At 40.3% G+C, this 23551-nt stretch overlaps 1 protein-coding gene across 1 annotated transcript in view; it reads left to right on the forward strand.

Annotated features, from left to right (window-relative positions):
* Positions 1-15904, forward strand: part of NECTIN3 (nectin cell adhesion molecule 3) — a 77541-nt gene extending 61637 nt beyond the window's left edge. Inside the window, exons 7-8 of the mRNA XM_014460658.2 lie at positions 13365-13427; positions 14595-15904. Coding sequence (XP_014316144.1) covers positions 13365-13427; positions 14595-14774 — 243 coding nt within the window. The 3' untranslated portion in view covers positions 14775-15904. The remainder of the gene's footprint in view (positions 1-13364; positions 13428-14594) is intronic.
* The last annotated feature ends 7647 nt before the right edge of the window (positions 15905-23551 follow it).

Raw genomic sequence — 23551 nt, forward strand, 5'->3', positions numbered from 1 at the left:
TAGCCAGAAAAGGAATGGTTTCTGCCATGTGGACTCTCAGGAAGCATGCTTTCACAAGGTAGTATATTCAGTGTGATGGATAATATTTCTGTGCTTAGTGGCTTGGTATACAATACTGTGCCTGATACAGAGAGACAGTTAACATCTTTGAGGGTGTTTGGGTACATGGATTAAACTACATGATCAGCTCTGAATTGACAGTTTACCTTGTGGGCAATTTTGGAGATAAAGTGGGTAATCTGGTGCAGCATTTGGGCATGGGTTTGAAGAGCACAGATGTGACAAGGACAGAGTAGCCTTCTGATGCTAAAATGTGCAGGTATTTACTTGTGGGAAATAGTGCATATGAATACATAATCATTTGATTTGTGCCCTAGAAATGGTTAGGATTTATGGTTAGGGACATTTTAGGCTTCTTTGTGTGTTTCTAGTTTGCCTGCAAATCACTTTCCATCGCCTTTATCATCTGTCTGCTTTAATTAGATATTTGGCTTTGCATACATATTACAATTTAGGTGAAATATCATTTTCTTGTGCACTTTAATGTAAGGATTAAGCAAGGCCAAAACCAAGATAGGAAATTTTATTAAAATGTGTCATATCAAATTTCACTTTGGAAAATTAAAATCTGGAATGTATACTCTGTAGAAGTAATGAAATTTATTTATCATTGATAAGAAAGAACATCGACTTCCTTTTGGATAAGACCAGATTTTCAACAACAACTAGACTTGTTATAATTCTGCAGTGACTTGAGAAAATTCCAGTGCTGCCTTGTGGGATTAAATATCCAATATTCTTCTGTTTATAAATCAACCTCATGTCTTAAGCCTACATTTGAAATTTGCCACTAGGACATTCTGTAGTCCTGTCTTCTTGTTACTGCCTCATTGCGATCTTTAATATTATAAACGAGGGGACTAAACATTGCATTCTAAGGTGCCAACTATTTCACTGCAGGATATCAACCAGCAACAAAACAGTAGGGAAAATGCCCTCTAAATTAATTTTTTTGAAGTGTCCTCTAGCAAATGACCATGGGCTGGGACAGATTAAAAGAAAAAAATCTCTGAGAGTCTCAGACTGCTCAAGAAAAGCCTTGCCTTTGTTCTCCTTTAGTGGAGGTTGAGCCAAAGCAGGAGATGGAGTAATGCAGGCCAGAGCGTCTACGTGGCCAGTGCAGATGCAGAGAACCCAGAGCAGGTGGCAATGCTAGCGAGTACTGAGCATGGCCGGTCTTCCCCTCAGTCTTCTGCCCTCTCTCCTTTGATATGCTCATCTTCCTGCTTTTTAGTCCCTTTCTGCCGTCTAGTTGGCAAGAGACTGGTTATACTCAAGATAGGCAGTCTTGTGTGATGGTTTAAGACACAGACCTTGGCATTACATAAACATGAGTTTGAATCTCAGCTCTATGAATTTGGGATCATGGCTTCATCTCTCTAAGCCTTAGATTTTCCTCATCTTTATGATGGCACCAGTGATAAAATTACCTTCAAGGAGATAGTATAAGAATAGGAGCCCATGTAAAGCATCTTGTACAACACCTCACTTAAGGGACAGGGAACAGAAGAGTGTGGTCCTTGCAGTTAGGGATTCAGGCCCCAAGGTTTGTAGTCCAACTGGCACAGGTTTCCCAGCATGCTGCAGCACCAAAACCTCCTGTGCATGGATAGTGTGTCAGCAAGTGTTCGTTGAGCATCTTCTCTGTGATAGCAACATGTGAGGTTTGGGGGAACCTCCCTGTCAGCCTTTTAGGGGGTCCGCAGGAAATCATTTATAGGATGGAATGCATGCACAGAACATAGACGTGAACCTTACTTCCCAGACTTTCAGAAAGAGGAGTTGTAAGGAAATCTCAATTCTTGGGGGACAAGGTCACACAGACTTTGTACATTTAACCTGTACAATGTGTAGTGGCAATCTGTATCCATCATGAGTGATTGCAGACACTAGAGAACAAAGAGCTAACTAAAAAATAATAAGGAAATGCTTATAATTTTTTAAAAAGTTGATTAATAATACAGCACCCCCCTTGACATGCATAGGTTTTTGAAAATGTTACTAATACATCTCTAAATGCCCGTATCTTTTTTAAAACTCAGGGTTGATAATGATAAAGACACATTGAAAGATGGATATTGAGCAATTGCTAAGCTCATTAACTAGCTAAAAAATTATCCCATTGCAAAAACATCCCAGGTCTTGATTTCCATTTTTGTCTCAACAAAATTACAAATTAGTAGTTGTCATAACCTTTTTAACTCACTCATGAGTAGTTAAAACCAGCAATGTTAAATCTGTGAATGGCAAGGGTCTACTTTAATAATAGAGACATTCATGTGAATAGCTTAGTCTTATGGGTAATTATCATGAAGAACAGTAACAATTATGGATCTCATTAAACAATTGCCTAATTAATGTTATAAATTTTGCTTGATTAGAACACAGTCTTTATAGTTGTTTCTTATGCAACATGGTCAGTAGCTCTCATAACTATTTAAAAAAGTGAAAAGGAAAATTGACCTTTGGTTCATAATTTTAATAATGTTTTATAAATTTGTTCACAGGTAGTTAATGGATAGGAATGTAATAATCTTTATGCCTTGAGGAATCCATATTTTGTGAATTATGTGTGGTAGCCATTTTTTTAAGTCTTACTCCTTTAGTGTGCTGAAATCATTTCTATAGGTTTACAATGCAGTCACTAGAACACAAATAGACAATCAGATACAATAGCTGAGAACCTCATGCATCAAGGACAATCTGTTGTAAACTATCAAGAATTTACCATGTATTTGTATCATGTCAGACTCTGGACTCTCAGTGGCTACTTCACCTCCACACGCATGCTCCTCCAAAATGCAATAACTATGATAAAATGCTGCCGAAACCGGTTTGGCTCAGTGGATAGAGCGTCGGCCTGCGGGCTGAAAGGTCCCAGGTTCGATTCCGGTCAAGGGCATGTGCCTGGGTCGCGGGCACATCCCCAGTAGGAGATGTGCAGGAGGCGGCTGATCGATGTTTCTCTCTCATCGATATTTCTAACTCTCTATCTCTCTCCCTTCCTCTCTGTAAAAATCAATAAAATATATATTTAAAAAAAACTATGATAAAATGCAAAGATACAGTTTTTTTAAAAACTCAACTTTACTGAGATACATATGCCCCACTTTAAGTATACAGTTTGATAAGCGTTGCCAATGTACACACTGATGTATCCACTACCCCAATCAAGAACATTTCTAAAAAATTACCTACCTATAAAATTTCTTGTATATACCCTCTACCACCACCCCACCCACCCCTGCACACACACACCTCCTGCCTCAGGCAACCATTAATGTGATTTCTATCACAATATATTAGTTATGCCCTTTTAAAAGAACTTCACATAAAGGGAATCACAGTGCGCTCTTTTGCATCCAATTTCTTTTGCTTAGCATGTTTTTTAAGATTCATGCTGTTGCGTGAATAAATTTTCTTTTATTGCAAAGTAGTATCCCATTTTCTGAGTATACTATAATTTGTTCATTCATCTGTTGAGGTCTGTTTTGGTTTAAGGTTTTAGGATATTATGAATAAGAATTTTTAGATTTTTTTTTTTTGGTAATATCTTTGTCCAGTTTTGGTATCAAGGTGATGCTAATCTCCTAATAGGAGTTCCAGAGTGTTCTCTTTTCTCTCATTTGCAGAAAGAATTTAAGGGCAGTATTAGTCTTTTAAATGTTTGATAGAATTTACCAGTGATTCCACCTGAGCCTGGAGTTCCTATGTGGAAGGATTTTAATTTTGTCTTTCACACCTTTGTTCATTTTATCTAGGTTGTCAAAATTAATTGGCATCAAATTATTTATAGCACATCTTTTTTTATCCATTTAATTTATGTGAGAGCAATATTTAATGTCTTCATTTCTGTTTTGATATTGATTTGCAATATTTATTTTATCTTTTAATAGGGGTTTTCCAATTTTATTAATCTTTGCAAAAACCAACTTGTGGTTCCATTAATTTGTTCAACATTTGTCCATTTATTTATTGATTTTTCACTCTTTTATTTCTTTCTACTTTTTTTGGACTTAATTTTTTTTCTTTTTTTTACCTTCTTAAAGAAGACACATCATTAATTTGAGAACTTTTCTTCTTATGCAAGCATTTCAAGCTACAAATTTTTCTTTAAGCTCTTTTTTTTTTGTTTGAAATCCCACAAAGTTTGGTATGTTATGAATTCATTACCATTCAATTCCAAAATAATTGCTAGCTTATCTTCTTATTTCTTCTTTGCCCACTGAGTATGTTGTTTAATTTCCAAACATGAGTTTTCTAAATATGTTTTATTGATTTCTTACTAAATCCATAAAACTTGGAAAATATATCTATAAGATTTCAATCCTTTGAAATATATTGACACTTCTTTTATTTCCCAGCATATGGTCCATCTTACTAAATATTCTATGAACACAAAAACAAATGTATATTCTGCGATTGTTGAATATAGTAGTCTATAAGTATAAATGTCAATTAGGTCACATTGGTTAATAGTGTTTTTCAAGTCTTCTTTATACATAATGATTTTCAGTTTATATTTCTATCAATTACTAAAAGAGGAGTATTAATTCCAACAATATTTATAAATGGATATATTTCTCCTTTTAGTTCTGTTATTCATTTCTTTTTGTAGTCTCTTATTGGGTACATATACATTTAAGATTATTATGTTATGTCATCTTGATAAGATGGCCCTTTCATCATTATAAAGATTATTCTTTATCTCTGATAATTTTCCTTTCTCTGAAGTCACTGTGTCTGATATTAAGATAGCTGCTTCAGTTTTTTAAACTTTTTTATTATTTATGTTTTCATGGTATGCATTTTTCCATTCTCTTACTTTTATCTTTATATTTTTACTAGAGGCCTGGTGCACCTGGGGGGTGTCCCTCAGCCCAGCCTACACCCTCTCCAATCTGGGACCCCTTGGGGGATGTCCGACTGCCGGTTTAGGCCCGGCCCTTGTGGGATTGGGCCTAAACCAGCAGTCGGACATCCCTCTCACAATCTGGACTGCTGGCTCCCAACCACTCGCCTGCCTGATTGCCCCTAACCGCTTCTGCCTGCCAGCCTGATCACCCCCTAACCACTCCCCTGCAGCCCTGGTCCCCCCCAACTGCCCTCCCCTGCTGGCCATCTTGTGGTGGCCATCTTGTGATGACATGGGGACAGCCATTTTGTGACTACATGGGTGCGGCCATCTTATGATCACATGGGGGCGGCCATCTTGTGCAAGGGTGTGATGGTCAATTTGCATATTACCTCTTTATTATATAGGATCACATTTCACATAGATGACATCTAGTTGAGAATTGCCTTTTTTCCTAGTCTCAGAATCCCTTACTTTAGTTTAGTCTGTTCTTAATACATTTCTTGTTATGTTTGGGCCTTGTTACTTATTTTGTTTGTCCCATCAGTTCTTGTTCCTTTTTCCTTCTTCTCCTGCCTTCTTTTAAATTAACTGAGTATTTTTAATATTTTAACCTCTTCTATTGAATAATTAACTATACCTCTTTGTTTTTACTTTTTTAGTGATCTCTCTGGGGTTTAGTATGTACATTTTTAACTTACCACTATCCTATATAATAAAGAGCTCATATGCAAATGATCCTCGCACCAGAACTGCTCAGGCACTCAACACTGGGGAGAGAGGAATGGGGACCAACCAGGCACAAATCAGCTCATGAGAGAAGAATGGGGACCAGCCAGGCTGCGGCCTGGGAAATGGACAAGCCGCCCGACCCGCGGTCCTGGGCACCAGCACCTGTGCCTATGGCCCAGGAGAGGGACTAGCTCCCTACCCTGTGGTCCCAGGCGCCTTCGGCTGCAGCCCAAGCAAAGCTGCCCACCCATGGTCCCCTGCTGCTGCAGCCGGCCCGGGTCCTCAGTGCCTGTGTCCGGCCAGAGGAAGGGAAGCCCAGGTCCCGGGTGCCTGCGACTGGCCGGAGGAGGGAATCCTGGGTTTCAGGTGCAAGGCGAGGCAGAGGGGTTAGGGGTGATCAGGCAGGCAGAGGGGTTAGGGGTGATCAGGCAGGCAGAGGGGTTAGGGGTGATCAGGCAGGCAGGCAGGCGAGCAGTTAGGAGCCAGCGGTCCCAGATTACAAGAGGCAGTCGGACATCCCGGATTGGAGAGGGTGCAGGCCAGGCTAAGGGACCCCCCCACACCCTCTGTGCATGAATTTCATGCACCAGGCCTCTAGTCTATATAATAAAGAGCTAATATGCTAATGGTTGTGACACCCTAACACATCACGACCGATCTGCAGGAGGCTGCCTGTGCAGCAGGCGTGGGTGGGCAGGGACTTGCAGCATCGGGGACTTGCATGAGGCTGCGTCCCATCCCCCACCTGGCGCCAGGCCTGGGGACATGAGGTTTGTGTCCCCACTCCCGGTGCTGGCCCCGGGACATGAGGCTCGTGTCTCCGCCCCCTGCGCCAGCCCCAGGGCTTAAAGGGGGTGGGGCCGGCCAGGTCTGGGTCTCATGTGATTTCAAGGTGCGTGTGGGTCGGTGGGGACTTGACTCTGGGTCCCACGGTGCGCCCTCGACTCTGACAGGAGGGAGATTTTCATATACATTTTACTAATTTTCTTTCATCTCTGACACTTCTATTATAGAGAAAGGGCAAATAGCAATATTAAAATATTTCTTCTAATTAATCCCCTTTAATGTGCATGAATTTCATGCACCAAGCCACTAGTCTTAATATAACATTATACTATTTTATCATTAAGAACTTTAACAGCTACTTAGATTTCCTCCCTTCCTTTCTTATTATTTTTATACATTATATTCATACATGTTATAAACCCAAAAATACATTCTCATATTTTTGTTTTGGGCTATAATATGTATTTTTCAAACATTTAAAAATTGATGTTTTGTTTGGAATCAATATTTTTTGACTTGAAGAATTTTTCTGTTACATTATTTATGGTGTAGATCTGCTGACAACTTCTCTTAGCTTTTGTTTGAAAATTTATTTAACCGTCATTTTAAAAATATTTTTGTGGGATATATAATTCTAGTTTGACTTTGTTATTTCACTTAGTGCTTTAAAATTGTAACTTCATTGTTTTCTGGCCTTCATTTTTTCCTCCTGAGGAGCCAGTGATAATTATTATCTTTATTTCTCTGTGCATATTGTATCTTCTTTATTCCTCTGGCTACATCTCAGGGTTTGTTTGTTTTTTTACTCATTGTTTTTCAACAATTTGACTTTGAAATAGCCTATTAGGAACATGCAGTGACTTTTTCATTTAAGATATATATTTTTTTCAGTTCTAGAAGTTCTCTTTGGTTCTTTTTCAGAGTTTTCAATTCTCACATCATGTTTATATTTTCCTTTATATTCTTAAACAAACATTAATAAGAGCTCTTTTAAAGTTCTTATCTCCTAACTCTATCATACATTTTCATCACTTTTCTCTTTGTTTCTCTTTACTTATATTTTTCTTTCTGTTTTTTCATGTTCAGTATATTTATATTCGATGCTGAACACTGCTTTACTATGGTGGTTCTAGAATTGTCTCTCCTCTAGAGCTTCCTTAGCCTTGCTCTTCTGGTATAACCCTGGGGTCTCTACTGAATGTCTCACCTGTTCAGTGAGGATTCTTCTTCACTTTAGTGCTCTGTCCCACAGTTACAACCACCTCAGCTACTCCTCAGCTCAGCAATACCTTGTGATCTTCTTGCGTTTTCCTCTTCCCAAATCAGGGGTGCATGTGCGTGTGCGTGTGTGTGCCTATGTATGTGTGTGTGTGTGTGTGTGTGTGTGTGTGTGTGTGTTCCCATTATGTGAGATGCCAGTGCTGTGCAACAAAATTTTCAGTGTCTGAAAACTGTTGTTTCGTATATTTTGACCAGTTTTTCAGTAATTTATGACAGGGGGGCTATTTTGGTATTACTTCTCCATCATGACTGGAAGGAGAAGTAAAAATGTGTCACTTTTCAGTATAAGGAAAAAGCATTAGGGTAAAATATGTTGATAGGATGAAGCCCGTTTAAATGCTTTAAGGGGGCATAATTGGAAGAGAATGTGTGTCAGTGGATGCAGAGCATCTTGTAGAAGGTAAACCAGGAAAATATTGTAGGTCATGGAGCAAGAACTCAGCTCAGAGAAAATGACTGGGGTCTTGCAACCCAGCAATTCCAGAACCTTCTCTAGAGTCTAGTGAAAGGTAATTTCTATGTGAATCCTAGATTAAACTGAAGCTCTGATCCAGGGGAAAGAAAAAGGTAAGATTCGCCTGCTCAACAGTGAAATTGAGAAAATAACAAAAGAATAGAAGCAAACTAAAAAGTAGAGAATCATAAAAAAGGTTGTATTATCTAAGATTCAGAGTTTCTATACAGGCATAATAGGGCAACGTGTAATAATTTGCTCCATTTCTAAGAGAACCAGCCAAGATTTCAGTCAGAATCAATGTAATTGAGTATTAAACTTATTATTCATACATTATTCATATAATCTATACTCTGAGATTTTCTGGTTCCATATGAAGTAGTGACTGCACATTAAAATATTTGATTATGTCTGGTGTGGCAGCGGAAAGTTACCCAATGATGTGATAGGGAAGCTCAGCAAATGCTTGAATTGGGAAAGTAGCAGTGGAGGAGCCACCAATTACACAGCAGGTGTCAGGTTGTGGGGTGCTTAGAATATCTTCACAATAGGAACGGAGGAAAGACAGATGCTCCTTCAGCATGTAATGAGTTTTAGGTAACTTGTTAAGCTGAGGTTTAGGGAGGTAAGCTAAGGACCTTTTAGAAGTTGAATTTTTACTGGATATTATCTTTTCATTTATCTCTAAAGATGAAATTATGAAACAAGATAGGAGACCAAAAAGACTCAGATTGGGAAGTGGGAATAATGGGTCCACATGAACACTGCCAGAGTGAGCTGAGTGTCCAGTTATTGACCTCATGGCAATAGTGGCTTGAAATCTTGCTCTGTCATTAACTGAAAATAAACCTCAACAACTCTGAAAACTTTGTTTTGGAAACAGGTTAAAATATAATACATAGTAAAAAGTGAAGATGTTGGTTTATATTTTGAGCCAGAAAAGGCAAAATGTTTATTAAGATCACATAGAATAAAAGTTGAAAAACTAGTGTTGTTAGCACCTTGGAATCCAGGAATGAAAGTCTCTGTGACTTTAGTAAATTAGGAAAATGATATGGGTTGTAGCTCAATAGAAATTGCTCTAACATAGTGGATACATGTAAACAGGGAAACTGAAATATGTATTAGAGATTCAGAGTAGCCCAAGTCTTCCTAGGAAAAACATTCAGGAATAATATATGCCATGAATCCAACAATTAAAGTATTATAGACTAATTCATTATATATGTATTAAACACCAAATGCGTGAGGTATTATGCAAGACAGTTTTCTATATACTGTGATCAGTAACTTTGTAAATAAATCAGAATATGCAACATCTCAGTTAGTTTATGGACTAGCAAAAAGAGAACACACGTAGCCACCCACTGTTAGAATAAATTATGCCTTATGTATGTTGTGAGAAATTGGATGGCCACACAGTATAGAGATAAGCATGCTTTTCAATAGCCCTTGATTCTGGGGCAGGTTGTAGGGGTGAGGTGGGTGCATCCCTAGGATATGTGGGGCTCCTGTCTATATAAACTATTTGATTAAATATTGTATTACAAAATTAAAAGTTCATGGGCTTGTGGGAGGCATAGTGATTTATGGATGAAGGTTTACAATATTGGGTATAGAAGATGAGCTTGGGTATTTGCTTATTGTCCAGTTAGTGCATGTGAAGATCGTTCCAGTCTAGGACCCCGTTTTTTCATGTCCTTTATTGTCAAGCGTACCACTTCTGGCTAATTTTATATCTCCTATTATGAGAAACAGGTAGCAATGCTTTCATTACTTATAAAGCCATGGATCTCTGAAATCTCTTTGTATTGAAACAGAATAGAATTTTCTTCCTCTCTAATTCCCCAATACTATTAAACTAACACTGGTTATATTGTTACTCATGACGCTGTGCCATCCAGTGTCCTCCATGAATACTGGCTTCTAAGGAGAACTTAAGGTTGTACTGTATTTTGTTGGTAATAACCAAATGCAGATCTTACTGAGTGTTCAGTAAAGTGTGAATGATCATGTATTATCTGGTCATGTTAAATTTACCATTCGGAATTTTATAGCATAAAAATTAAGCAGCACATATTTCAACCAAGTCTTCTCTTGAACTCTTGAGGTCCTAATCACTGTATTTCTGGAACATGATCTCTTTCCATATGGACTGTACCCTGCTCTCCACACACGGCCACCAGCGGGAGAGGGCACTTACTCTTTCTGCAGAGGCGTCTAAGTGCTCTGCCTCCTGGCAAATTACATACGGCAGTAACGTAGAATCATTTCTCAATGACCTGCATTAATGGAAGGGGAACAGCAACAGGACCGTCTAAAACAGCAAGTAGACCAAACAAAATGTGAATTTTAATTTTAGGTATTTTTCCCTGAGTCTATTTTCCTTAGACCAGGACCAGCTACATAATTTGAGAGGCTCAGGGAAAAATGAAAATACGGGGCCCCTTGTTTTAAACTTAAGAATGTCAAGATGGCCAGACTAGGTACCTAGTCTGCCCTCGTGAGACGTGCTCTCCAGCCACCTCCCAGATGTGTATGAAGCAGAGGGGCATGCACTCCTGACCCCAGCCTTCCCTGTGCTAGTACTCAGGCCCCTGCCAGGCAGAAGGCAGCAGCAGTCACTGGACTGGGGCAGGAAGGGAAAGTACAGGGTGTCCCCAAAAAATGTATACGCACTTTAACAGCTCATAGCTCAATTTTGAAAATAAAATATATTTTAATAAACACTGTCCTTATAATATTTGGGACATCCTATGTACTGGTATTTAGAGGGAGGGGATATGGCACCAGAGTGGGTAAGTGGTGGCCAAGCACTAAATCAGTGACCAGCAGCGGGTGGCAGGACACCCTTGAGCTGAGGCTACAAGTCCCTGAAACATGCTCCTTTATCACATTAGATCACTTCCAATACACATTCACAGTGACATGAAGAAACTTAAGATGCCAACCACAGAGCATTAAACCCCAAAGTGGGACCCTGGTGAGCACTAGGTCCTGTGTGACTGGTCACTCGTCCCTGAGACTGGCCCAGCATTGGACTTTAGTGTACTGTCTATATGAACTGATCATGTGGAAAGCACCCAGAATCATGCAAAATAAGACGGGGCGGGGGGGGGCAAATTTGACACAGATAATTTATAATTTGGATAACCCTGGAATGTGATATCAAGAATCAATTGTTTAGAATTCAGTAAATTCATTGGTTAGCTGTTGACTTCTTCCTGTTACAGAACCACAGGGTAGGGTGTGAGGATGGAGGATGATGGCCTTGAAAGATAAAGACATTAGGAACTATGAATGAAACAAAGAGATCTCGATGATTGCTCTGATAGAGATATAAACAAGAACAATAGAAAAACTGGGAATAGAGAAATTAACTTTGGTGGGCAATGTGGAAAAGCCTTGTAGGGGAAAAAAATGACTTTAGTCAGGGCAAGATGGATGGGTAGTATTTTAGTTACCAGAGACTAAGGGGCAGACCTTCTAGACAAAAAGAACAATATAAGAAAGGCAGTAAAATGGAGAGCATGTTTATAGTTATGTGACTTTTAGGCATTCTTTTTTTAAAACAATATATTTTATTGATCATTTACAGAGAGGAAGGGAGAGAGATAGAGAGTTAGAAACATAGATGAGAGAGAAACATCAATCAGCTGTCTCCTGCACACCCCCTACTGGGGATGTGCCTGCAACCAAGGTACATGCCCTTGACTGGAATCGAACCTGGGACCCTTCAGTCTGTAGGCCGACGCTCTATTGACTGAGCCAAACTGGTCAGGGCTAGGCATTCTTTTGTTATCTTTATTGAACATTATTTTCCAGCCACTGAGATAAAAGCAGATGATGTAAAAATACAGGATTAGGCATCAGACAAATCCATGTTTGAATCACAGTCTACCACTTCCCAGCTGTGTGACTGGGGACAATTGAACCACTCTGAGCTTTGGTTTCAGTCATCTGTAAAATAGAGATATTGGTTTTGTAGAATTATTATAAAGATGAAATGAAATGATGTTTGTAAAATATTCCAACCAGCACACCCACTCTAGTGAAGGAGACAGGCATATCCTATATAATAAAAGGGCAATATGCAAATTGACCCTAACAGTAGAACAACTGGGAATGACTGGTCACTATGACACACACTGACCACCAGGGGGCAGATGCTCAATGCAGGAGCTGCCCCCTGGTGGTCAGTGCGCTCCCACAGGGAGAGCTCTGCTCAGCCACAAGCCAGGCTGATGGCTGCCAGCACAGTGGTGGCAGCAGGAGCCTCTCCCACCTCCTCAGCAGTGCTAAGGATGTCCGACTGCAGCTTAGGCCTACTCCCCGCTGGCAAGTGGACATCCCACGAGGGCTCCCAGGCTGCCAGAGGGATTATCTGACTGCCAGCTTAGGCCTGATCCCCCAGGGAGCAGGCCTAAGCCAGCAGGTGGACATCCCCTGAGGGGTTCCAGACTGTGAGAGGGCACAGACCAGGCTTGAGGGCCCCCCTCCCTGAGTGCACAAATTTTTGTGCACCGGGCCTCTAGTACATAAATAATTGGGATGATACGTGCTGTGAGAGCACAGAAAGGAGAGTGGCTGTCTGCCTGAGCACCTAGTGCTAGGCTTCCAGGAAGAGGTGATATCTGACCTGGAGGCTGAAGGGTAAGTATGTGTGTATAAGCCAAAGGGCCACTGAGAAAGAGCCTTCTCAGGGTTTGAAAACCGTAAGTCCCCTTTATGATCCCTGTGGGGCTCGGGGGCAGGGAGTAATAGCAGGAAGAGAAGGGTGACCATGTAAACTGTCTATGGGGAAATCCAAAAAAATGACCTTTCATTAGCACCGTGAAACTACTTTTAGCGATTTAAAATGGCACTCTTCCCTGAGAAAAGGTGAGAGACCTTCGGTGCTGAGTCCTCCTTGAAGTAAGGTGTAAACAAGTTTGCCTGAGAACTTCTGCAGCAGATGTTCTGAGTCCCTTCTTCCTTCCAGAAGAAGTCTGGAGCCAGGAGAGAGAAAGAGACAAAACTCTCAAGTAATGTAGCTGTTTTCCCCATGTTCATGTAGAGCATTTTGCTTAGTTGGCAAACATTTCACAAGACATGGTTGCTTCTCATAAAAGCAGGAGTCTCAGTGTTCTTGGTTATCTGTTTTGCCATGTGCTTGGTGCTTTAAAGGGCATACCTTTCTCTCTCTCCTTCCTCCAGACTGAACGCTTGCCTTTGCAGAGTCACTTCAAAGGAAGAGAGGTTGGCGGTCTCCAGCCCTCTGTGAGTAACTCGGTCCTGCTGTTGAGGTTCTGCTGTTGAGGTGGAGCTGGTGGCCACCATGCTTATTAAAATATCACTTTATTTCTAAGAAATTTTATTTTATTCATCTCTCTGATATCTAAGCATCTGCAGTATCATTTTGTAAAGTTCTTGCTCTTGCTTATCCCTCTTAGAAGTAACCAACTTTTATGAAACCAATAACCAGGTAGAAGGATCAGATCCAGACAAAGAGATCATCATGGAGTTCATTTTATAGTGTCAGCTGTGTAAGGAAGGAAGGAAGGAAGGTAAACAATACAGGAGAATTTATTTTTTCACAGAGAGGAACAGAGAGGGAGAGAGAGATAGAAACGTCAATGATGAGAGAGAATCATTGATCGGCTGCCTCCTGCAGGCCCCACACTGGGGATTGAGCCTGCAACCCGGGCATGTGCCCTGACTGGGAATCAAACCGTGACTTCCTAGTTCATGGGTTGACACTCAATCACTGAGCCATACCAGTCAGGAGAAAAGAATACACATATTTTTATAGTATTTTTTATTCTCAGTAAGTTGGGCATATGGTCAAAAAACCAGTTCATTTTTCTGTGTGTCTTCCCTAACTGCCCAGTGCTGAATCTTGAGGTTTCTTTTGGGATTCTGTTATTTGTGTTTCATTGTTTTTGGTTGTTTGTCCCCCAAAAAATGTATACACACACTTGGAATAATTATAAAGGCAGTGTTCATTAAAATACATTTCATTTTTTAAATTGAGCCATCAGCTGTTAGAGCATGTATATATTTTGGGGGGAACACCCTGTATATCTCATGCAGTCATTCCAAGCTTGAGCCGTGCTGAGGGACACCTGAAGTTCGCAGCCTTCTTTTTCACCAGTTTACCTTAACTGATACTAATTCCAAATTTCAAAACCTGAAACTGACTATAGTCTCCAGTCATTAGTCACAATTTTCTATTTAGGAGACACCACCAGTCTTGTTCAGGTATTGAAATCAACGAAGGACTAGAAAATGAAAATTTGTTGAACTTTACCTTGCCATTCAATAGTGTGTGGGCTAAGGAATCAGGAACACAGACTGTAATGAATTCTATTCTTGCTTGTTTTTACCGAAGTGCTAGAAAAATGCCAACAGCTGTTCTGCTAATGTAAGCAATGTTTGAATTTTTAGAATGGACTAAATAGCAGGAGATTTGAGTATGAAGATGAGAATCCAGTGGGGGAAGATGGGATTCAGCAGATGTGCCCTCTCTACAACCAGATGTGCTACCAAGACCGGAGCCCTGGCAAACATCACAGGAGCAACGATCCCGAGAGAGTCTACATCAACCCCCGAGAGCATTACGTGTGACGGCTCTGCTTCTAGTGGGCGTTCTACCGAATGTTATTCCCAGATTAGGGAGAGAAACCAAGGTCAATAGTTATTATTTTGCTCTCTCTCATATAAAACGGTCCCCCTCTAAGTATCAGAAGTCGTGATGAATGACTTGGAGCCAATGGCGAATGTCTTTCCTCCAGTAAGACTTCCTTCACCACCAGCTGTGTCTGTGACCTTGACTGCAGCTTTGTGTGTTTCTGTGACGATGGTGTGATGGTGTTTAACATCTGGCCTACAGTGGCATGTTCATTTTAAAGTACAGCATCTGCCTGGGATGCCAGCAGTGATTCTCCAGAAAGAAAGGCCCCAGCTGGGAGTGTTAACCTCACTGGGTCTCAGGCAGGCCAGCCTGTTCATCCGTCAATCAAACGGGCATAAAAAGGAGTTCAAGATCCATTTCACTAATTATTTAGTTGGAATTTGGCTTTCCCTGATATGCTTAATATAATCACAACACCTGTGTACAAACAAGAGGCCTGAGGAAAGAGGCAAAATTTGTTCTTTATCCACAAAACAACAACAAAGGGCAGTTTAAACCTTCAAGCGTGTTGGTTGCTTTTAGACTCTTGCCACATTGTAAGAGATGCTCCTTCTTGATCACTGAGGTCCTGAGGGGCATATTTCCTGCCTAGTCTGGGTATCTGCCTAGTGTTGATTAGCAGAGTGCTAACCGAGGTCCGTCTCTTGCTCTGTCCCTGTTCTCACACTTCTGTTCTTTACTAGCCAGATTAGCTTACTTCTCACCTATTAAATTCTAAAGACCCTGTTTAAATGGTGGACAGCCTTGAGCCTTTTTCCTCTTCTGTGGTATTGTATATGACAGGCTCAGCTTTCCCTACTGAAATCTCTTTCAAACTAATCCCATGCACACAGGCCTTTGCCCACTCTGCATTCTTCAGACTACGTATTGTCCATGTTTTATCCACCTCAGAAAAGCCTGCTGGAAAATCACTGTGAAATAACTCCTGTTTTGAAATGACAGGTGGAAAATTTGAAAACTTAAAAACAAAAACAAAAGAGCCACTTCAATGTGGCATATGTGCTGAACCCACAAGTTGTCTTTGTGATCCCTCCTCCCCTGCATTACCTGGTCAACAACAAGAGATGCTAAAACAAAAGCCAGTAATGTAGTGACCAACATACCAGTGTATCCTGCACCACTCTGGTGCCTGTCGATGTTAGTCTTGAGTTTTCTCACTTCCCTTTGCCAGCTTTTCCTTGCTGAGATTCAAGGTGGTAATTAGAGTGGGGTGAGCAGAGGAGGGAGCACAGGTACAAATGTCGATCAACCGCCCTCACAGCATGAGGAAGCATTGTTTTATTGTGGGTTCTGGAAGATTAGAGGTATGCCACTGATATAAAAAAACACACCACTACAGACTTGCCATCTGTTAGGAAAGAGTGACATAGTGCTATAAAATATTACATATTTCCAACCTAAGCTTCAAGGGGGCGGGAGAATGTTAATACAGATTTCTAATGAGATACCAGCGATACCTGGTGATTCATGTAGGGCTGGCTCTAGTTTTTGCTCCTGTGTTTGTTTCCTTTCCTTAGTTTCCTTGGTCAGAGAAATCTTCTGGTTGTTCTACAGCAGTAATGCACTCTCCGCATGGCCTGGGTGACCTATTATTCTGGGAGAAAATTCTAACTCAGTGCTTTGGCTAGGTAATTAGCAATTTAAAAGTGATATGGGATCAAAGGATAAATTCTAAGGCCTCTCACAGCTGTATCACAGAGCTAGACTTTGCTACCCTTTGTAGCAAGCTGGCACACAAAGGATATATTTGATTTTATTGCTTGCGTGGAATCCCATCAGTAAGTTGGTATAACTAAAGGTACAGGAATCCCTGCAATTGTTTTCCAACAGAAACGTGACTCTGGTCGGAGCTGTTCCTCCCAGGGAAGTGTTTTATAAAATCCTAGCTGTTACAGAGGAGGCGATACTGTGAGGCATGGCCTTCTTCAGAAAGCTAAAAATGCTCCACACATGAGGGTTGGTTTCCAGGGTCCTGCAGGGAAGCAGATTGTTGGATCAGTGTCTCAGAAGCTCTCCTGGGGCCCAGTGGGGAATAGAGATGTCTTCATTTACACAAGGGAAGGACATTTGGAAGCACTGGGTTTGAGGAGCCCTTTGACTTGTCTATAACACCTTCCCTACCAAGAAGAACCCACTGTTGCATTTGTAAGATTCTCAGTGTAGTTATGGAAAAGGAATTTCAGCATGTGGATACCTGCCTCACAGCCAGGCAGTTCGATATCCTTTTTGCTTCTCTGTCAGGTATGGTATTTCTTTAACAAATGGTTGATTTTATAGCTGCTGGCCCCTTGCATGGGTCACGTAAGCTGTATAATTGCATCCCATCTGTTCTCTTCAAATACTGAGTGGAATTGAAAGGAGCTTTAAAAGGGTTTGATCAACCAGCCCCCTCAACCAAAATATACCCTCCAAAATTAGCCTGTCAATCTCCAAATTTGGAGCCTAGACTGCTTGGCGGTGGCTATCTAAAATTGGAAGTTAGACTCTTAAAGGTCGGTGAGTGAGGCTTAGGATGTAAGCCACGGCTGATACTGGAGACTCTCCTGGTTTTACTAAAACACACAGAAACGGAAGTGAATCCCAGAGCACTTACCCACTTATGGGGCAGCTCTGCATTTCAAGGGGGAGTATGTGTGTCCATTTTAAACACACAGCTTTTGTTGCCTGTTGTGTGGGCCGCCCAGGCTCCAGGAGTGTGCCCTGTTGCTACAGTAGCAGATAACCAGTTCTGTGCAGGTCACACTAAAATAAAGCAGCTGTACCACCTAGGATTGGTCCATGTAATGGGATAAGAATTTAGATTAAATCTTTAATGGTGATTTGTTCTGTCTTCTATAAGGGTTCCCCCATCCCTGACCTTCGTGTGTGTTCTAACTTTGAAGAAGTCCATGCTCTTTGGGGACTTCTTCTAAAAGTCTTACCTGTGCTAGGCTTCCCTGTGACATGCCTATAGTAGATACTAAAGAAATGTGCTTTAAACTAAATTAACAGGTCCCCTCATTAATTTTTATGGTCTTATTTACTCATAGGGATGATGCAGTTTGTCCATCTTTGAGAATGATTGCCTAAGTCCTCTTTAACAGTAATCTAAAATTTACTATTTGTTTCTCATTGTGCAGTCTTTCCCTGCACTGTGCTGGTCTCCTAGTGCCATTCTTTACATACAATAGAGCCTTCCCTTCAAACCTCTTATTTCCTGGGGACATAGAGAATAGACCATTATACCAAGAATCAAAAGAACAGGTTCTACTCCAAGCTTCACCCTTTCTTAGCCATGGAAATTTAGACAAGTCTCTTAACAAGTCCAGGGCATCAGTTGCCCCTGTCCATAAAGCAGAGATTATAACACCTTCCCTATCAGCAATATGGTGAGACTTATAACAATGGATGGAATACTGTAAGTTCTCTTCAAATGAAAATGCCTATGTCTCTATTATTGTTGCATGTTGAACCTTTGCAGCATTTTGAATACCATAGTGTCCCCAGGGAGAACCAAGTGGCAAATGAAAATTTCAGACCTGATTTGAGTATAAGGAAGACATTCCTTTTACTGTAATAAATGTCATATAGAAAACTTGATACCTAGATTTTAGCCTTTCAGGCTTTGCCTAGAATTGAAAGTACATGTTACCATGACCAGTAGTTGCTCTTGTTTTTCAAATTACTACTAATGACAGCTACCATTACTGAGTGCACAGTATGGACTGGATTCTAGGACAAGAACCTTGCGTGAATCATCTCACTGATTAGAACCAAATTCCTGTTTTGTTCCCTTTCCAGCAGCCCCTGTGGGGACAGAAAGGCTCACACTCCCATGCTGCACTCCCACGGATCATGCCTATCATTGGTATTCTTTCAAATCTATTTTTGGGGAATGGTGTTAGAGAAGAGGTTTTCTTGAAAAATTTAAAGCAGAGTTATAAGAGGAAACAGGGACAAAACCATAGAAATGTTTATTAAGATGACAGCAAGAATATACACACTCATTTTTAGTTAGTTTTTGAACATCTCAAAATGCTCAGACCAATTAGATTAACCATAGCAGCAAAAATAACCAGTGTTATAAATAATTAAAACCACTCCATTTCAGTAGGTTCTGTTTTAGTGGCACAAACTTCTAATACCTCTTGCTCAACTTAGTTCATTGCTCTGTTTAGTTTGTTTCACCTTTATTTCACTCCCAGGAGTGGTGGCACTCGTACATTGGACAGAAAGAACGAAAGCTGGCCCTGGTGGAAAGCCAGAAGAAGAGGAGGGGTGTGAAGTAGAAATGTCATAGTTCTGTGCTTCTCTTGTTCCTGTGCTTAACTAACAAGGTCTTTTGTCCTTGGCCTGTTTTCAGATCTTATAAGAGAACCAGGGACTTCCAGTTCTTCTGTTAACTAAAAACTGCTTTCTGCCAGCCCATTCAACTGTAGATATGACTGGATTAATCTTATGGCACCTGAAAAGGCATTTGTATTTCCTCCTTTAGAGAAAATTATTGTAGACTAGACTTGGCCAACTTGGCCACTTGCAATTATTTGCTTTTAATGGCCTTTAGTAAGTAGAGGTGGGTGAGGGCTGTAGATATTCTTCCCCCAAACCTTACACTGACATGAGGTTTTAGACCAATTTTTGTATCATTCATATTTATAAGTAAGCAGGCACTAGAAGAGACATCCTGTAACAGTCAACCTGTCCTGTAAGCTTGAAAAATTTTCAACTCTTTTCTATTAAAGAATCCAATAATATCTTAAATGAAAGGGTAATTAGAAATTAATCCAATAATATTGAGGCAGACTCAGTGTTAGGCACCTAATTAACACCACCAATTTGACCATTGAAAATGATTACTCATTAACAAAGCCTATGGTGTGGAGCTACAGATAAAGCTCTTATAGTAGCCTCTGAAGTGACTAGAGCAGGGGTGGGGAACTTCTGGCCTGTGGGCAGGCTGTGTAAGGCTGCAAAATCATTTGGTCTGGCCATGCCAAGGCATTAGAGGTGAGTTAATTAAATGTTTGACCAATATAGCAGGCTAATTTTCAAGTTGATAATGTTGTAAGACCTTCGAATGATGTTATAAATATCCAAATGGCCATTGGCAAAAAAAAAAAAAAGATTTCCCACCCCAGGACTAGAATTTTTCAAATGCTGTATAACAATTTTTAGAGGGTGTGTTTCCAACTTGGATACTTCAAAAGTTAAATAACTACTCCTTTATTAAGACTAATTAACATATGTCCAAATAATTAAAATGCATGGAATGTAACAATTTGTTAAGGATTCCTCACACTAGGGTGAGGTAGATGTATTCACTGCTGTAAAGTCAGCCACCTGCTGAGTAGACTCTCACTGGCATTTCTCCTTAGTGACAGCCTTTTCCTTCTTAGGTGTTTGTGTGTGTGGTATGTGACAGGGGAAAAAGGGCTACTTAACATTTGCAACTGAATAAAAATTTGCTATTCACATATACAAGAGAAACCCTTACATGTGCAAACATCTCACTATTTCAAGCCTGCACCAACATGTGCTAGTTACAGTCTGTATCCTCTGGCTGTGAGCTGTAGGGATAAATGCCTGTGTTTCAGGGAAACAGAGGTTGTGACTATTTATGGCCAATGGTAACATCTCCATGAATTGAAAGTGGGGAGGGCCCTGCCCTCTAAGTGTTCACACTCTGTAGCTATGTCCTGTACAGTTGCCACTTGCAAGCGTTTTACACAGGAGCCAGGTCAGTTGGACCCAAGGAGATATACTCTTGGACTTTACATTATTATTGGGTTATAACTGTTGTCCCAAACAATTTTCAATAAACAAAAAGCAGCGTTCAGAGATACTCCCATCTTTCCACCAATAGCTGCCCTCTTGGGTTTTTCTCCAGCACTACCATTAAAGACTTTATGACAGGTTCCCTGTGGCCTAAATGGGGTGTATTTATTACCATGGCCTGGGATTTAACTGTGAAAGTCGATTAGAGGAGATCTTGAGGGAAAGCCTTCCTGGGAATCCAGAACATCGGATTTTCTACACTGCTTTGGAACTGTGGCCTCTCCCGCTACAAAATATGCCTGACAGTCACGAGGAGATGTTTTATGTGTCCCCTCCAGAGGTCAGGAATGTACTTCAAACACAAACACTGTCCCTTAATAGCTCACAGTGGATTTATGATGCCCAGGATTGCACATGAGTTTCCAAGTGAACAGGTTCCCTTGTTTTGGTTTTCTTTCTAACAATCACCAGTATTTTTTTAAATCTACCCTAAAACAACTAAATTAAATTCCTCTCTTACGCTATGTTGATGGCTCAGCGTCCATCATGTTTTAACTATAGGCAGCAGTATTTTGCACTAAATGCACCAGATTGCACTTGCCCACACTGTGGCTTACGTATGCCTTTGCTTTTTCACATGGCCTTATGAGAAATTAGTACATATATTCCCATCAACTGAGCACTTTAATACCCAGAAGCGCATTTGTCGTCTTAGGTTTCATCGTGTATTTGAAATTCCAAGTCCTTTGTAAAAAATGTTAAGTAGCTGGTATTGCTACTGGATCCTGGATTATTCCACTTGTCCATCCAGAAAAGTTCCTGTTTATCCTCTCCCTTCTGTTTCTATTTCTAAGCCAGTGCTCTAAGACATAACATCTGCTCCAGCCTGTTCACTCTCCATGTGGTCTTAACCTCTTCTTTACCTCTCAGTTTCACTCCTGGGAGTTAGCACTCTCTACCTCATAGGGGTTTTATAGAGGGAAAAAGATGTTTAACGATTGTCTTCAAGAGAGAACTTACTTTTAAAGTGATTTTATAAAACACACACACACACACACACACACACACACACACACACACACACACACACACCTTGGCTTAGAAATGAGAAACTCTATAGCTATTGTATTTTTTACTATTTCTGTATTGCTATTTTTATTTCTGAAAAGCAATTTCTGTCTGAATAGAGTCTCTACTCTGGTTCTAACTTTCTTCCTATTAACCCTTTCACACTGAAATTGTTCTCTCTACCTTATGCACACTCTGAACGATTTACTTACCAAGCCAAAACTAACTCTCCCACAACAAATCCATGTACTTTTGCTTCCATTGTGAAACAAATGAATGTCTTCTGTAAAGATGCATCTGGCTCTGGAAACAAGAAGCCAGAAGCTAATGAGGTCTCCCTCTGGCCCTGGAAAGATCTCACCCTGTGCCTTGGTTCTTCCCATATTAGCACTAGTTAGTTCTGTAATATCACAGCACCTGGGTATTGTGAGTCCTGACTAATAAATGGTGAAACACATTTTGCCAATGCCCAGTACTGTAAGAATGTGTTGCAAAAAATCGGGAGAGTCTTTAGGTAGAGTGTTCTAGTGTAGCGCAATTAAAAAAAAGGAGAAGGAGAAGAAGACTAATCCACTTATTTTCAAAAGAAATGTTTTACTAATATGTTCTTTTTTAGTGAAAATTAGTTTCTAGTAATTTGATCTATTTTTCTCTTGATGTATAGGAGGAAATCAATAGTATATATTATTGCTTGTCAGAAAATACCCAAATTGTATTTTAAGTGTTAAAACTGAAGGGGTTGCCTAACAGTGTAGTGGCATAAGGAGGAGGATTCTAGCTCAATTGTTGCAAATATAGAAATAGAAAGGTTACCTTTGATTCTGAAGATTGAATTATAAATAGTAGATGTTAATGTGATGGTTTAGATATTCTTTATTTTTAAGTCACCAGAAATTGCCTTTTATTTTTACAGTTTTGAACTCTATGGTTCTTGACATATTTTGAATAAAGTTTTTATCAACTAAAATTTTTCATGTACATTATTATCAATAAATCAATTGTGATTAAAATACATATAAAATTTAATAACCTAAGTACAGTAAATAAAATTCAAGATTCAAAGAACATCTTTCATAGAAATGGTAAGTTTTAATACAGGAGTCCTTTTGCTGTTTTTAAATAGCAAACAGCATTATAATGAAATAAGTGTTAATGTAGGAAAATTGAGAAATGGCAAAATAGAAAAAATACAGGAATCCTTTTGAAAAAATCATAATAATTAAAGGCCAAGAGGTGTCACGACCAAAAAGACCAAACGACTGGTCAGCAAGAGGTGCATGGAGCACCTCTTGGCCCCTCCCCCATGGCCCACAGGCTCTGATCATAGTAAGGCTGGCGGCCGGCAGGCGGGGCGGCCGGTGGGTGGGCACGGTGATGTGGGCTGTGAGAGCGACTGCGAGAGAGCGGTGGGCAGGTGGGCGGGGCTGCGATCATGGCAAGATGGTGGGCAGGGCATGAGCGCAGCGGGGCGGGGCCGCGCAATATCACATGCTGGGCCTCTAGTATTTTAATAATAGTAGCAAAAGTACTTTTATACATAAGCAGTATTGGAAATGTTTTTTAAAACATGTGACAAGTTACATATTACAATGCTTTTTTTAAAAAGTGTTTTTATTGCTTGAGAGAGAGAGAGAAAGAGAGAAAGGGAGAGGGAAAGGGAGAACATCAATGAGACAGAACCATCTATTGGATGATTCCTGCACATCCGCTACTGGGGATCGAGCCTGAAACCCAGGCATGGCCCTGACCAGGAATCGAACTGTGAACTCTTGGTTCATGGGATGATGCTCAACCAACTAAACCACACTGGACAGGGCTTCATTTTTCAATGAAGTTAAATTTATTCCACTTACAGAAATTTACTTAATTCTTTTTTTTATTGTCTAAA

Source organism: Myotis lucifugus, unplaced genomic scaffold (assembly GCF_000147115.1).
Source record: "Myotis lucifugus unplaced genomic scaffold, Myoluc2.0 scaffold_137, whole genome shotgun sequence".
NCBI lineage: Eukaryota > Metazoa > Chordata > Mammalia > Chiroptera > Vespertilionidae > Myotis > Myotis lucifugus.